At 44.5% G+C, this 14894-nt stretch overlaps 1 protein-coding gene across 3 annotated transcripts in view; it reads left to right on the top strand.

Annotated features, from left to right (window-relative positions):
• The window catches only part of CFAP97D1 (CFAP97 domain containing 1), a 504236-nt gene that overhangs the window by 341873 nt on the left and 147469 nt on the right, over positions 1–14894 (top strand). For all 3 annotated transcript variants that reach the window (XM_077459589.1, XM_077459588.1, XM_077459587.1), the window contains exon 4: positions 7815–7938. In XM_077459589.1, the coding sequence (XP_077315715.1) occupies positions 7815–7938 (124 nt within the window). The remainder of the gene's footprint in view (positions 1–7814; positions 7939–14894) is intronic.

Consider the following 14894-nt stretch of genomic DNA (forward strand, 5'->3'; position numbering starts at 1 on the left):
CAATCCGCAATGTGTGGCAGGTGACGTGGCAAGTGACAATCCGCAATGTGTGGCAGGTGGCGTGGCAAGTGACAATCCGCAATGTGTGGCAGGTGACGTGGCAATCCGCAATGTGTGGCAGACTACGTGGCAAGTGGCAATCCGCAATGTGTGGCAGACTACGTGGCAAGTGGCAATCCGCAATGTGTGGCAGGTGACGTGGCAAGTGACAATCCGCAATGTGTGTCAGGTGACGTGGCAAGTGGCAATCCGCAATGTGTGGCAGGCAATGTGTGTGTGCCACGTCACCTGCCACACATTGGGGATTGTCACTTGCCACGTCACCTACGTGGCAAGTGACAATCCCCAATGTGTGGCAGGTGACGTGGCAAGTGGCAATCCGCAATGTGTGTCAGGCAACGTGGCAAGTGACAATCCGCAATGTGTGGCAGGTGACGTGGCAATCCGCAATGTGTGGCAGGCTACGTGGCAATCCGCATCTGGTGGCAGGCGACGTGGCAAGTGACAATCCGCAATGTGTGGCAGGTGACGTGGCAAGTGGCAATCCGCAATGTGTGGCAGGCTACGTTGCAAGTGGCAATCCGCAATGTGTGGCAGGCTACGTGGCAAGTGACAATCCGCAATGTGTGGCAGGTGACGTGGCAAGTGACAATCCGCAATGTGTGGCAGGCTATGTGGCAATCCGCAATGTGTGGCAGGCAACGTGGCAAGTGACAATCCGCAATGTGTGGCAGGTGACGTGGCAAGTGACAATCCGCAATGTGTGGCAGGCTACGTGGCAAGTGGCAATCCGCAATGTGTGGCAGGCAACGTGGCAAGTGACAATCCGCAATGTGTGGCAGGCAACGTGGCAAGTGACAATCCACAATGTGTGGCAGGTGACGTGGCAAGTGACAATCCGCAATGTGTGGCAGGCTACGTGGCAAGTGGCAATCCGCAATGTGTGGCAGGCAACGTGGCAAGTGACAATCCGCAATGTGTGGCAGGTGACGTGGCAAGTGGCAATCCGCAATGTGTGGCAGGTGACGTGGCAAGTGGCAATCCACAATGTGTGGCAGACTACGTGGCAATCCGCAATGTGTGGCAGGTGACGTGGCAAGTGACAATCCGCAATGTGTGGCAGGTGACGTGGCAAGTGACAATCCGCAATGTGTGGCAGGTGACGTGGCAATCCACAATGTGTGGCAGGCAACGTGGCAAGTGACAATCTACAATGTGTGGCAGGTGACGTGGCAAGTGACAATCCGCAATGTGTGGCAGGTGACGTGGCAAGTGACAATCCGCAATGTGTGGCAGATGACGTGGCAAGTGACAATCCGCATTTGGTGACAAGTGACGTGGCAAGTGACAATCCACATTTGGTGGCAGGCGACATGGCAAGTGACATCCTCAGGGCTCCCACTGATTCTGCATTATGGTGAGTTGAACCATTTAATTTTATATTACAATGTAATAATAGAAATAATGCGCTTCAATCATCCTGACACCATAACAACCATGGTGCCGTAATGATTGAAGCGCAAATACCAGCCATTTCCCATATAAATTTCCCCCAAAAAAACATATTTTATAGCAGTGCCCCTCCCGAGATTAGACTCTGGATCCGCCCCTGCTGCGGTGGAGATACCCAAGTATACAGCGAGTTCATTTTTACCAACTCTAGCATTTCCAGTAAGGTTTCTGTCATCTCTAAACATCCCATGTCTAAACACCAGAACTTTATAGGGTCTTCTACCCTGTCCAAGACATGGAGGGGCTCAGCGACTGCATGTTGAGAGGGTGAGACATTTGAAGAGACCTCATCCTCCTTGGAGGTACCCATCATCACGGCTTGTTGCTCCCCTGAAGAGCTGTTTAGACACATGTCTCACACTTATCCCTTCTGCACCAGTGTTGGTGAGCCTCTGCAGGTCATTACAAGTCACACTATCACTTTGATACTCAATATCATTTAGCTGTGGGTCTGTGGACAACACATCTGCGATGCCAGTGCCCTGAACTGTTTCTTCAGCGTGGAGGGCAGCAACCTTTGCAGGGACCAAGATGCCCTCAACCACCGGCGGCTCTGCGATCCCCCTGTCTGGCATAGCAGTTGTTTCCACACCCTTGTTACTTAAGCTAGCCTTACCCAGCATGGCTAGCAATTGTTTGGCCCAGCTGTCCCAGTCCATTGTGGTTCCACCATGGGCGTTCCACAGCGTTGCATCACCTGCTGTAGAAGGCCGCACAGAAACCTGGGATTCATTAGCTTCAACTGTACATTCGTCACTTCTATATAGATCATTTTGCAACACCATACTTTTACCAATGTTGCATTGGGGTGATGCTTCGTCACCTAAAACTTGGTGCAGCACACCATTCTGAACACCTTTTTGTGGTGGCACTACAGACACATCCAGCTTTGTACACTCAGCTTTTGCAGGCTGAATTAACCCCTTGCCCACTGGGCTACACGTAGGGTTGTGGGGCTGTGCCCACACGCTCTCACTGTGTGAATTAGTCCCCCCTTGTTCCATCAGCATAGCACCAGAGCCATCCTGGACAGCCTCTGACTCCAACACATGGAGACCCCATGAGACTTCCATAGACAATCCTGTGCCTCTGCCTGTCATGGGAGATCTCCTACTCTCATCACTGGTAGTGAACACATTACCAACCTCACTCTCAGATATGACATTACAAGAAATACATGTTTCAATGTCATTACACTCATCACGTTTAACAATAGTATCACTTTTGTTAGTACGACCATTAGCATTCTCATTGCATGTAGACACAACTGCCGTTTTTGTGGTTTGTTTATGAGCCACCATAACCTCTGAGCGACTCTTCACAGCACCCGCTCTTTGTAAAGGGGCACTTTTGCCTATTTGGGCAGCTCCATAGCTGACCTGGGAAACTCTCTGCTCCAATACTGCAAGCTCCTTGGAAGTTTCCCAGGGCAACCCTTCAGCAGCTGTCACTAGGGAACATGGTACCAGCTGTTCTGCAGCCTCCCCTGCTGGTACAGCAGAAACCGTGTCCACCTTATTTTTGTTCATAAAAGCCTCATCTATCAGGGAGATAAGATTTTTGCTCCAACTATCCCAATCTATTGTATGTGCGCTCCCTTCAGCGGTACTCCTCAGCACCGATCCATCTGCCCAAGGAGACACATAAGAACAGACTGGCTTAGCTGCAGACTCATTACACCAGTCATTGTAAATTATGTCAGACTGTGGTAGCACAGGTTGCAATACACCATATTCACCACCTTGCTCATAAACCTCACACACCTTTGCCTTTTTCACAGGTTGTGTTAATCCACCATTTACCTGCACATTTTTAGTACTAGCAGCTTGCACTAACACATTACCATTACATGGTACAGTTCCATTCTGTCCCACCAGAGTGACATCGCAGTTGTCCAGGGCAACCTCTGACTCCAATACATGAAGTTCCCTGGAGATTCCTGTGGACAACTGTGCTGTCTTACCACCAGTTGCTATAGGCAACGGCCCATTTTTGATAACCCCAGGTTCTTTCAGAGCAAAAGTTTTCCCAACAGCATTAAACTTTTCATTAACAGTAACACTTATAGCATTTTTAGCTTCTGCAGGCATACCTAGCCCACGGCCAACTTGAGCCTGATAGTCATTAGACACAACACTTTTAGTCACCAAAACAGGTTCTATTTGAAATTCAACCCTTGCATTCCCACTGTATAGGGAAAAGTCAGTCTCAAGTGCACAGTCAGTGGCCCCACTAACTGGGGTCACTCTCACATCATCATGGACAGTCTCGTAACCAGTCCTTTTATACATGAAATCAGCAGTTCCAGCTATCATTTCATTAAAGACAGTCTTACCCACCGCAGTAGTTGGGGTCACCATCTTCATTTGAGTACGTCGTCTTATGCACCAGTCCTCTGCTGCATTTTTACTGGCCAACTCCTCCTGGTGGCCATGGGATGAAACTACAGCAGGCATCTCCCACCGTTTAGCACCCCCTGCAGGCACAACAGGAAACTTCTTGTTGCTAGGGGTGACTGCAAACATTTTCACCGGAATCTGAGCCTACAGACAAAACTTTTTTCTCAGCAACATTATCTCCAGCCGTATTTCATAACCTAGGGCAAGAAAATATGCCATGCCCCAGCTGGCCACATTACAGGCATGGTACTGGACGATTTTTTCCCAAAGCGATTCTCTCCTGGTGATTCCCAGCTGGCCGGAATGCACAGGCCTCTTTGTGGGGACGCTGAACCAAACCTCTACTGCAGCTCCTTTCAGGCATAAATTTCACTCCGGTTGCCATGGGAGACCGCACTCTCCCAGCAGAACTATGCTGGCTCTCTCCAACATGATAAATTGGCTCCTCCTTAAGCCACTTTCCACGATCCTTATTAGACATAGCCCATGGTACAGAGACAGCCCGACTGGTTTCCTCTGCGTTGCTATGGGCAACCACTCTCATCCTCAGCCTTTGATCAGCCTCGCTCCTTGCATATAGCATGGGCTTCTCTCTGCTGGATCCCGTCTCATGCTGTGACACATTCACATCTTTCACAATAGCTGTTTTAACTGCATCAGCTTTGCCAGGGGTAACAACAGCCCTCTTCCAGTTATGGACATCCAGCGGCTTTCCCCTTGCACTGAAGGTTGGCTTCCTTTCCTCTGTAGCTTGGTTCAGTGCTGCTAAATGCCGCTTGCACCAATCCACTGCAGATTCAAATGCTGGTGGACTCTCCATAACAGCAGTCACCTGTGCACTCATTGCACCAGTGTTGCTAGGGACAACCCCAGCCCTTTTTCTCCTTGATACACTCTGATCAGGTATGTATGGGGCTCGTTCGGGCGGTAACAACCCCTCCAACCACAGAGCTCTGTCTCTCATTTCAGAAAACCTTGCCTCTTTTAGGAGCTTTGACCGCCCCATACTTAGAGACTCCAGAACAACTTTAAACAGTCCAGGAAAATGAAAGTGTCTCTTTTAAAGCAAGTTGCTTTTCTCTTCATGCAAGCTTTCCTCACCTGCACATTGCACACACAGATTGTGCTGTCTCATGCACACAAACATAGTTCATAGCAAAAAAAAAAAAAATTTGACTTTTCATTCACAGGTACACCACCTGCAACACACAATGCCTTTTGCCTGGCTGCACTTCCACACACAGCCAATAGTTCCTGACTTGAACTTACTGTAGGGCAAGGACCCGGATTCCACCGTCTTGTGCCCGCATTCAAACACCACTTGTGATATTGGGGTGTTTAGCTCAAGTGGTTAGAGCATTTTTCAGTCCACATCAGGCAGGCGGTTATAGTTAAGGGCCTGGTAGCCCACGTTTATTAAAAGGAAAAACAAAATAATAGTCCATCCAGGAATCCCCTTGCAGGGGTCCAATCTTAAATTAAATACACACAATCCAAATGAAAATGCTAGCCCACCTGGCTACTCTTCAGCAGTAGTGCTGCTATAGGTATTTGCCCCTCAAACAAGCTGCTTGGATACACACAGTCTTAGGCTCCTTGGACGCACACAGCTTTGGACTCCTTGGACGCACACAGCTTCAACCCTTCAACGCACACAGCTTTGGGCTCTTTGGACGCACACAGCTTCAACCCTTCAACGCACACAGCTTTGGGCTCTTTGGACGCACACAGCTTCAACCCTTCAACGCACACAGCTTTGGGCTCTTTGGACATGCACAGCAGCAAGCTACTCCACTCCACCATCCTCCACACTCTACTCCCAACAGCCCCTTCGTTATATGGGCTGTGTGCAGCTGGGCACACACCCTGCTCGTTATCATCAAGACCCGGACACAGGGTTGGAGATCCCTTTTTCCTCCAATTTCATAGGGACAGAGCCTCGCTCTGTCACAATATATATATATATATATATATATATATATATATATATATATATATATATATATAGTCTGTGTGTGTGTGTATATATATATATTTATTATGTAGGGGGACTCTTTATTTTATTAGCATTAATCATGCTGTCTGTCCATGTACTGAGCAGTGATAATTTATCACTGCTTAATAAACTGACATCTCTGTGTTTTGGTGAATTTCTGGTACTGTAATCTCGTAGAGTCTCAGAACATTCCAGTATCAGGGCCGTTCTCCACTGTTTGAAGCGTTTGCTTCTCCTTCTGAGGAGTAAAGTGATCTACAATCTGCAAAGTTTCATAAACTGTCATCCAGAGGAGAAAGATCTCCTCTGAGAATGCCGGAGAATGAAGCAGTGAAATGTTTTCACTGATTCATAAACGGACACCGTTTATTTGTTAAGGTAAATAGGATGTTGACTTTGCATGGGAAGTTGCACTTTTCAAGGGAATTTGCCACAAGGTGAAGTGCTTCTGACTTTCATCATTCATTCTTTGCCTATGACTGGGTAATATTTTCAAAGTGACACTTCAGTACATTCACTAGTCTTTGGTGCAAAATTCTTTGCAAAGTTCAACTTGTCACTTGTTCAATTTGTCTTTAGTAAATCAACCCCTTATTATCTGAAGAGTCTTTTATTTCTTCAGCACTTTTGGCCTTTTGCGAATTTCTTGTCTCTTTTGCTGATTCAGTCTAGTTTCCCAATTTCTGCAGTTTGCCTGCCTTTTGTATACAAAACATTCATGTGTTTTACACTGCATTCTGCTGTCAGTGCGGTCACTTAGTGCAGATTTTGCCATCTGAGCATTTTCACTTGTTGTACATTCTGGCTTTTTTTTTTTTACCTACATTCATCTCCAAGCTTGTCTCTAACATATTCCAGGGTAACCTCATCATCTGAGCGAGCATCAAGTACTGTAAAAAGTGACTTATAGCTGTCTGGGAGACCACTGAGTAATAGTGCTTCTATATGGAAGTCTTTTATTTCTTCTCCTACAGCTTGTAGGCATCCGACCATTGCTAAGGTACATCTTATACAGACACATATGTGCTTGCCTTCATCTACTAGTCTGGTGTAGCTTTTTTGCTCTTTCCTATACCTTCTGTAGCTATTCCCACTTTTCTTTTGCAGTTTCACAATTCATCTATGTTCAGGGATATAGTACTCCTCTGTAGATTGGTGTGATCTGGGCTCTTGTATACAATTCAATGCAACTTCTTTTATCAGCAGCATCTTCATTTCCATAGTTCTGGTATGTCAGATTAGCATCTGAAATCTGATAAAATACTGTAAGTAGCCATCATATACATGTTCTTACCTTTTTCATAGATAGTAGATAGTATTTGCAGCAGTATTTAGTACTTTGGCTATTGTGGGTGCTATAACCTACTGGAAAGCCAATTCTGATATGTCTTTTACCAGTGAAGAAGTTAAAGCTAGACATATGGCTGAGCCCTTTTCTGTTTTACTGGAAACAGGGATTCCCAGAGACAGCGAATTATATTAAAACCATGAGGTTCCACTAGGCAGAACATTACATTGTACAAACACACTACCACCTAGAACCAGTGATCACAGTGTTATTTATGAGAATGGTTGTTGCATCTACAGTATGTCTGCAGAAACAACACCATAACAATCACAAAGGCGTACCCAACTGCCAGAAGTGCACACTATACACATACACCAATTCCTGGACTGCTATATGACTGTATTTACAACAAATATAACCATTGTTCTGTGTGGATAAGGTAGTCTTATTACATTCTATATGGCTGGAAATATTACAAGCCTCTATATGCCAAAGAATAGTGTGAGTCCTAAATACCTTGCACCCAATAGGTATTGTAGGAATGAAGGTCTAAGGTTGTGTTGTTTAAATGCTTTTTCCCAGAAATATTTATTTTCTATAACTTGATTTTGTTCCACAGTTCTAATAGCGGCAAACGAAGCAGAGACCTTGTAAGGATTATGGCAGAGAACCAAGCTCTCCACAAGAGGATTCAGGAATGTAAGCCAAACTACGATCACAGGAAATGGGAAGACGAATGGAAGGTGATATATATTGTGTTACATTGTTAACAAAATTTAACCACCACAGTTATTGCTGCAGAGAACTTGCTAATGATTTAAGGACATCACAGAAGTCAGCTGCAGGATATCACATCTGGCCTGTATTTAACAGGAGAATCCTGAACCTTTATCATTAGACAGTTATATATTTTTTCACATATTTTTGTTTGATGTCCTTTAACAAAGTCCATCATTTCAGACTATTTTAATACACTGTTATCATTATGTTGATCCAGAAGAAGGATATACAAAAACCTTAATGTGGCATCTGCCAATTTAATCTTGCAGTTAGGAAACCTTAATGGAAAATGTGAAGCATGCAAGAGTGTGCAATAAAGGAACAGCAAAGCACAAGTATTAATAAAAATGGAAGGCTACAGAAATGGATTGCAAAAGCAATAACTGCCAACCCTTCTATTTGAGGGTACCAGGGACTCAATCACAATACACAGTAATTATTGTGCAGCTTCAACAATGTCAGCTTTACCTCTCTTTAGTTGGGATTAAATCCATAGCTTCCACAAGCTCTCTGACCATTGCTAGATGACTCCCCAGTTCTTTTAGGTTGTTGTAGTGTCTATATTGGGTAACTATCACACAAAAAGGAGACCATTTAAAAAAAACGTTATTTTACTTCTTTAGTTGACCACATGTTCTTTGATCAAGAAGCTGGTCATGCTGGTTACATAATTATTTTCCCTCAGGGTACTGTTATCCCAGAACAATAAGGCTAGTGTGACATACTTGTACCTAGCTGTATCAACGGAGGCTGCATTTCCACACATCAACACAACTCAACCACGGCTTCCCCTTGTTCCATCTAAGAGCACCAATAACTTAACCACTTCATACCCCGCCCAGAGTAATATGACGTCCGCAGGGGGAATCTCCCATTCTGGGCAGGCAATGCGCGTGCCCGACGGTTGTGATGTCCACTGGGTACCTGCGATTACCCGATACACAGATCTGATTTACACACAAAGATGCACAGTCCTGCTCTGTCAGGTGAGGGAAGACGGATGGTGTGTTCCCAGTACAGAGGAACACCAATCGGTCTCCTCTCCTTGTGATCACTCCCTAGGTAACACATTTAACACCTTGATCGCCCCTAGTGTTAACCCCTTCCCTGCCAGTGACATTTATACAGTAAGCAGGGCATTTTTATAGCACTGATAGCTGTATAAATGTGAATGGTCCCAAAATAGTGTCAAAAGTGTCCGATGTGTCTGCTGCAATGTCAGTCACTATAAAAATTGAAGATCACAACTATTACTAGTAAAAAAATAAAATAATAAAAATGCCATTAACCTCCCTGGCGGTATGATTCAGTCCGGTTTTAGGTGCTGAAAGCAGTACAATTATTTTGCATGGAAATTTGGCGTTTTATTTTGTAGTCCTGTAATTCTTAGGAATAACTCTCTTAAATCTCTTCAAACCAGAGTCTAGCGGACATCCCGGGTATGATAAAGTTTATAATATAATAAAGAATAATAAAAATTATTCAATAATGTAATCAAATCCTAAAATACTGAAAAAGGATCATGTTTTGGTTGCTATGGGCAATCTCCAAATTCCAGGCAGAAAAAACTGTATTTATAATATAAAACTGCCTGCAGGGCACTGCACAGACCACTAGGGACAAAGGGGGTGTGTATTTTTTAATACAGCACGGTAATCTGTAAGATTACCGTGCTGTGTGTGTTTTGTGTCTTTTTACTTTTTTGAATTTGGCGCCGTTCTCCGCTCCCGTGCGCCGTAACGCCGCAGGGAACGGAGCTCGGTGGCATTCGGCACTGTGAATAGAGCGGAGGTCAGCTCGCTCACACAGTGCGGGGGACATCGCTGGATCCAGGGTACAAGGTAAGTAACTCTCCCTGTGTCCTCCCCTGCATCCAGCGATGCGATCCCGAGTCTGGCTCGGGGTTACCGCTCCTAAAAGTAAATTCCTAACCCGAGCCAGACTCGGGATTACCGCTAGGGGGGTTAATCTATCCCTTATTTTGTAGATGCTATAACTTTTTGAGCAAACCAAACAATATACGCTTATTGTGATTTTTTTTTTTTTTTTTTTTTACCAAAAATATATAGAATAATGCATATCGGCCTAAACTGAGGAAAAGATTTGTTTTTAAATGGGATATTTATTATAGCAAAAAGTAAAAAATATTGTGTTTTTTTTTTCAAACTTGTAACTTTTCTTTTGTTTATAAAGCAAAAAATAAAGACTACAGAAGTGATCAAATACCACCAAAAGAAAGCTCTCTTTGTGGGAAAAAAATTATAAATATTTCATTTGGGCATAGTGTTGCATAACCGCGCAATTGTACTTCAAAGTGTTACAGAGCTGAAAACTGAAAATTGGCCCGGGTGGGAAGGGGGTGGAAATGCCCTGTATTGAAGTGGTTAATAAGACACGTGGCCACTCGTTAAAATTAGAAGAAAAGGGGTTTAACCTTAAACTACGTAGCGGGTTCTTTACTGCGGCAAGGATTTAGAGCGCCAAGTATGTGGAATTCTCTTCCACAGGCGGTAGTCTCAGTGGGGGGCATCGATAGTTTCAAAAAAACTATTGGATAGGCACCTGAACGACCGCAACATACAGGCATATGCAATGTAATACTGACATATAATCACACACATAGGTTGGACTTGATTGTTATATTCACTGTGGAATTAACAGGGGTTAATCCTTTGCATTGTGTAAAAATTCTGTTGTATTCTGTATGCGCAGATCCTCCCCTCCTGCAATGTCTACCTTGGAAAGAACAGACAAGGTAGCCAACCTCAACCTGCACATGCTCAGTTGTGTCTTTTATGTTGGAGAGAACATTTCCTGGTTCAGTTGAGTTTTTCAGGTCACATGTTATTTACATCACACATGTGGGCATGTTTAGAGATTCTAAATGACAGCCCAGTCTCTCCCTCCTCCTCTATGCCCAGTAACTAAAAAAGAACACAATGGGTGGGATGTCACATTAATGGATGCTCTGCCTCCCATAAAAGCACATGGACACAGGCTATAGTGGATTTCTAGAGGCAGTTATTTCATAAATAAGAACACCACTGCACATGCTCAGCATCAGTTTCAGCCTGCAGACATGCTACAAATACAATTATATTTTCAATTTATAAATTCATAAATACAGATTGTGACAAAATGTCCTTTTTTATTTTTTTCATCTCTCTCTCTTTCTCTCACACTCTCTCACTCTCTCTCCTTTCTCTCTCATCCTCCTCCCAGCTGGAACCCCACTGCCACCTTCCTAACACCCTACCCTCTGTCATCCTCATCCTCTTTTTCATCACACCTGGCAATCTGTCTGCCCATTCTCCTCTAAACTTTGACATCAACATGGCATTTTCCCCAACACAACTGCCGCTCACTGTATATTTGATATTTTTTGGACCATTATCTGTAAACCCTGAGATGCTTATGCATGAAAATACCAATGGATCAGCAGTTTTTGAAATACTCAGCCACTTTAATACACTTTCTTTACCATTCTGTTGTTCGTCAAGTTGTCTTCGCTACGTCTAGATGCCCAAATGCTGCCATGCGATTGACAGATTAGCAACTTGTGTGTTACCAAATTTTACCTAAGGCCCCTTGCACACTGGGGTGGTGGGTGCGCCAGCAGTAAAGCGTCGCTATTTTTAGCGCCGCTTTACCGCCAATTTCACTGCGCTATTCAGCTGCTAGCAGGGTGCTTTTTACCCCCGTTAGCGGCTGAGAAAGGGTTAAAACCAGTGCAAAGCGCTGCTTCAACAGTGCTATGCCAGCGGTATAGCCGTACTGCCCCATTGACTTCACCGCTCCAAAGATGCTGCTATCAGGACTTTTTTTAGCGTCCTGCCAGCGCACTGCTCCAGTGTGAAAGCCCTCAGGGCTTCCACACTGGAGTCACAGCAGCGGCTCTATCAGGTGCTATTTTTAGCGCTGTAGCGCCTGCAAATCGCCCCAGTGTGAAAGCGGTCTTATTGTCTAGAAATAATGCGTCTATATCTATATATATATATATATATATATATATATACACATACACACACACACATCTATATAAATTGTGTATAATAAGAATAATACACACACACACCAAGACACAGAAATATATCACATAATTATTTAATCTATTTTATAAAAAATAAAAAAATAAAAACAGCCATTGTATTTAAAAAAATAAAAAATAATAATAATTATATATATATATAGTTGCATAACTCAATTACATATAACAATGCATTATTTTAGACATTATCAAGTAATAATAGTCTAAAATTTAAATTATTAATAAATGCAAACAGAAAATATACCCTGCATACACTCACTGTGTTTCTGGATTGGAGCCATGTGAACAGAGAAATAGAATGTCACTCAAATGTAAATCTATTGTAACTCCGCCCACATGATTTTATTACATATTAATAATACATTTTGGGTTGTATCCATCTTGTTATGGGCTGAAGCAGTTAAAGATTCCCCCTCCCCCTCTTCCTGACCATAGCACTTTTTACAGTTTGGCACTGCATCGTTTTAACTGACTATTGCATTGTCGTGCGATACTGTACCCGAACAAAATTTGTGTCCTTTTTTTACCACAAATATAGCTGTCTTTTGGTGGTATTTGATCGCCTCTGCAGGTTTCATCTTTTTGCGCTATAAACAAAAAAAGAGTGAGATTTTTGAAAAAAACACAATATTTTGTACTAAATATCACCTTTTTTTTTAAAAAAAAAGCAAATTTTTTCTCAGTTTAGGCCGATATGTATTCTTCTACATATAAAAAAAATCGCAATAAGTGGTTATTGATTGGTTTGCGCAAACGTTATAGCGTCTACAAAATAGGGTTTATAGCAAACTAGGTTTATAGCATTTTTATTATTTATTGTTTTACCAGTAATGGCAGCAATACATGATTTTTATTGGAACTGTGACATTATGGCAGACACATTGGACACTTTTCACACATTTTTGGAACCATTGGCATTTATACAGCAATCAGTGCACTGATTACTGTAATAAATTTCACTGGCAGTGAAGGGGGTTAACACTAGGGGGTGATCAAGGGGTTAACTGTGTTCCCTGCTACATGTTTCTAACTGAAAGGGGAGGTGAATGACTAGAGAAAGTGACGGATCGTGGTTCCTAGTTATTAGGAACACATGATCTGTCACTCCTCACAAAGCAGAACAGGGGTTTGTGTGTTTAGTCTTCATCGCAAATAAGACGTCTGACCGGCAGATTGTGTCGCCACTGAATGTCAGCAAGACGAGCCATGGCCGTGTAAGATCTTCTGAAATGGGCCGACATTTTCCTTGCCTGCCGCAAGATGTCCTGGACCCCAGGGTATTTGACAACGAATCGCTGCACGACCAAGTTTAAGACGTGTGCCATGCATGGCACGTGCGTAATTTTGCCCTGTTTCAATGCGCTAAGCAGATTGGCACCGTTGTCACACACCACTTTACCAACTGTCAAATTGAGTGGTGTGCCACTGATCTGCCTGTGAACGCAAAGCTGAAAGGAGTGCCGGGCCAGTGTGGCTCTTGGCTTCCAGGCACAACAGACGCAGCAAGGCATGGCAACGTCTCCCCTGGCATGTCGAATAGGTTCTGGGGAGCTTGGGCGGCACAGCGGAAGAGACGCTAGCAGCGGAAAAGGAGGAGTCAGCCGAGGAGGAGAGGGAGGAGGATGGAGTAGGAGGAGGAGGAGAAGAGCCAGGCCTGCATGCAATCCGTGGCGGTAAAACCAAATCTTCCCTGCCCATGTTTGCTAGACCACGTGTCTGTGGTCAGATGTATCTTGGCACCCACACTGTGTGCCAGAGATACATTCGCTTGCCGCTGAACATGGCCATATAGCTCTGGGATGCCCTTCTGTGAGAAATACTTCCTTCCTGGGACCTTCCATTAAGGGGTTCCAATGGCCACAAATTTTCAAAAGGCCTCCGAGTCCACCAGTTTATATGGCAGTAGTTGGCGGGCTATCAGTTCTGACAAGCCAGCCATCAACCGTTGGGCAAGAGGGTTATCCGGCGTCATCATTTTTTTACGCTCAAACATTAGGCCCACGGAAGCCTGCCTTTTTGCAGAAAAACGTGAGCTTGGCGTGATGGAAGGTGGAGTGGAGGACAATTGTGAGGAGAGAGGAGAAGGAGAAGTAGAAGACGAGGCTGGACGGCGAGAGCCTGGAGTGTGGCTTTGTGTGTTCCGTTGCTCCCACTGGGCTCGGTGATGGCAGCTCATGTGCCTTCTTAAGGCGGTCGTCCCTAGGTGAGTGTTGGGCTTACTGCGACTAATGCGTTGACTGCAAAGATTGCAGATGGCAACACTATTGTCAGCAGCGGACACATTAAAAAAAGCCCACACTGCGGAGCCATATGCCGGCATCCTGGGAGCGCCAGATGTGACCGTACATGGTTGATGATTCGCTCCTGATACATTAGCAGTCTGCTTTGTCCCTCCTGTGCAATGTAAGTTATTCCTGCTTCTCCTCCCTATCTGATGGTCCATATCTCCCTCTGAACTCCCCTCCTCTTCCTCTCTTGTGGGCACCCACGTGACATCACTAGACACGTCATCATCGACGTCACCTTCCCCACCGCTATAAGTAGAGATCTCGGAGTAGGCAGCAACACCGGTGACCAACCTCCTCCTTGGGCTGATCTGGGTACTGTCGTCAGACTGCTGAGTGGCGGTTCTTGTTACCTCCTCTTCCTGATCCAATGCCAAGAGTGGCTGCGCATCAGAAATGTCTTGATATGGATCGTAAAATAATTCCTGTGACTCAAGGGTGCAGATCGAGAGGATGAGGAGGGTGCAGAAGAGTAAGGCTGAGTGAGCCACTCAACCAATTCTGGTGCTTCCTTTTACGTAATCGCAAGCACCTTCTGCAATTTCCCACTTTGGCTCAAACCTGTTGCTCCTGCCCTACCCCTACC

Source organism: Lithobates pipiens, unplaced genomic scaffold, assembly GCF_037356315.1.
Source record: "Lithobates pipiens isolate NorthernLeopardFrog02 unplaced genomic scaffold, aLitPip1_a1.2 Scaffold_28, whole genome shotgun sequence".
Taxonomy (NCBI): Eukaryota; Metazoa; Chordata; class Amphibia; order Anura; family Ranidae; genus Lithobates; species Lithobates pipiens.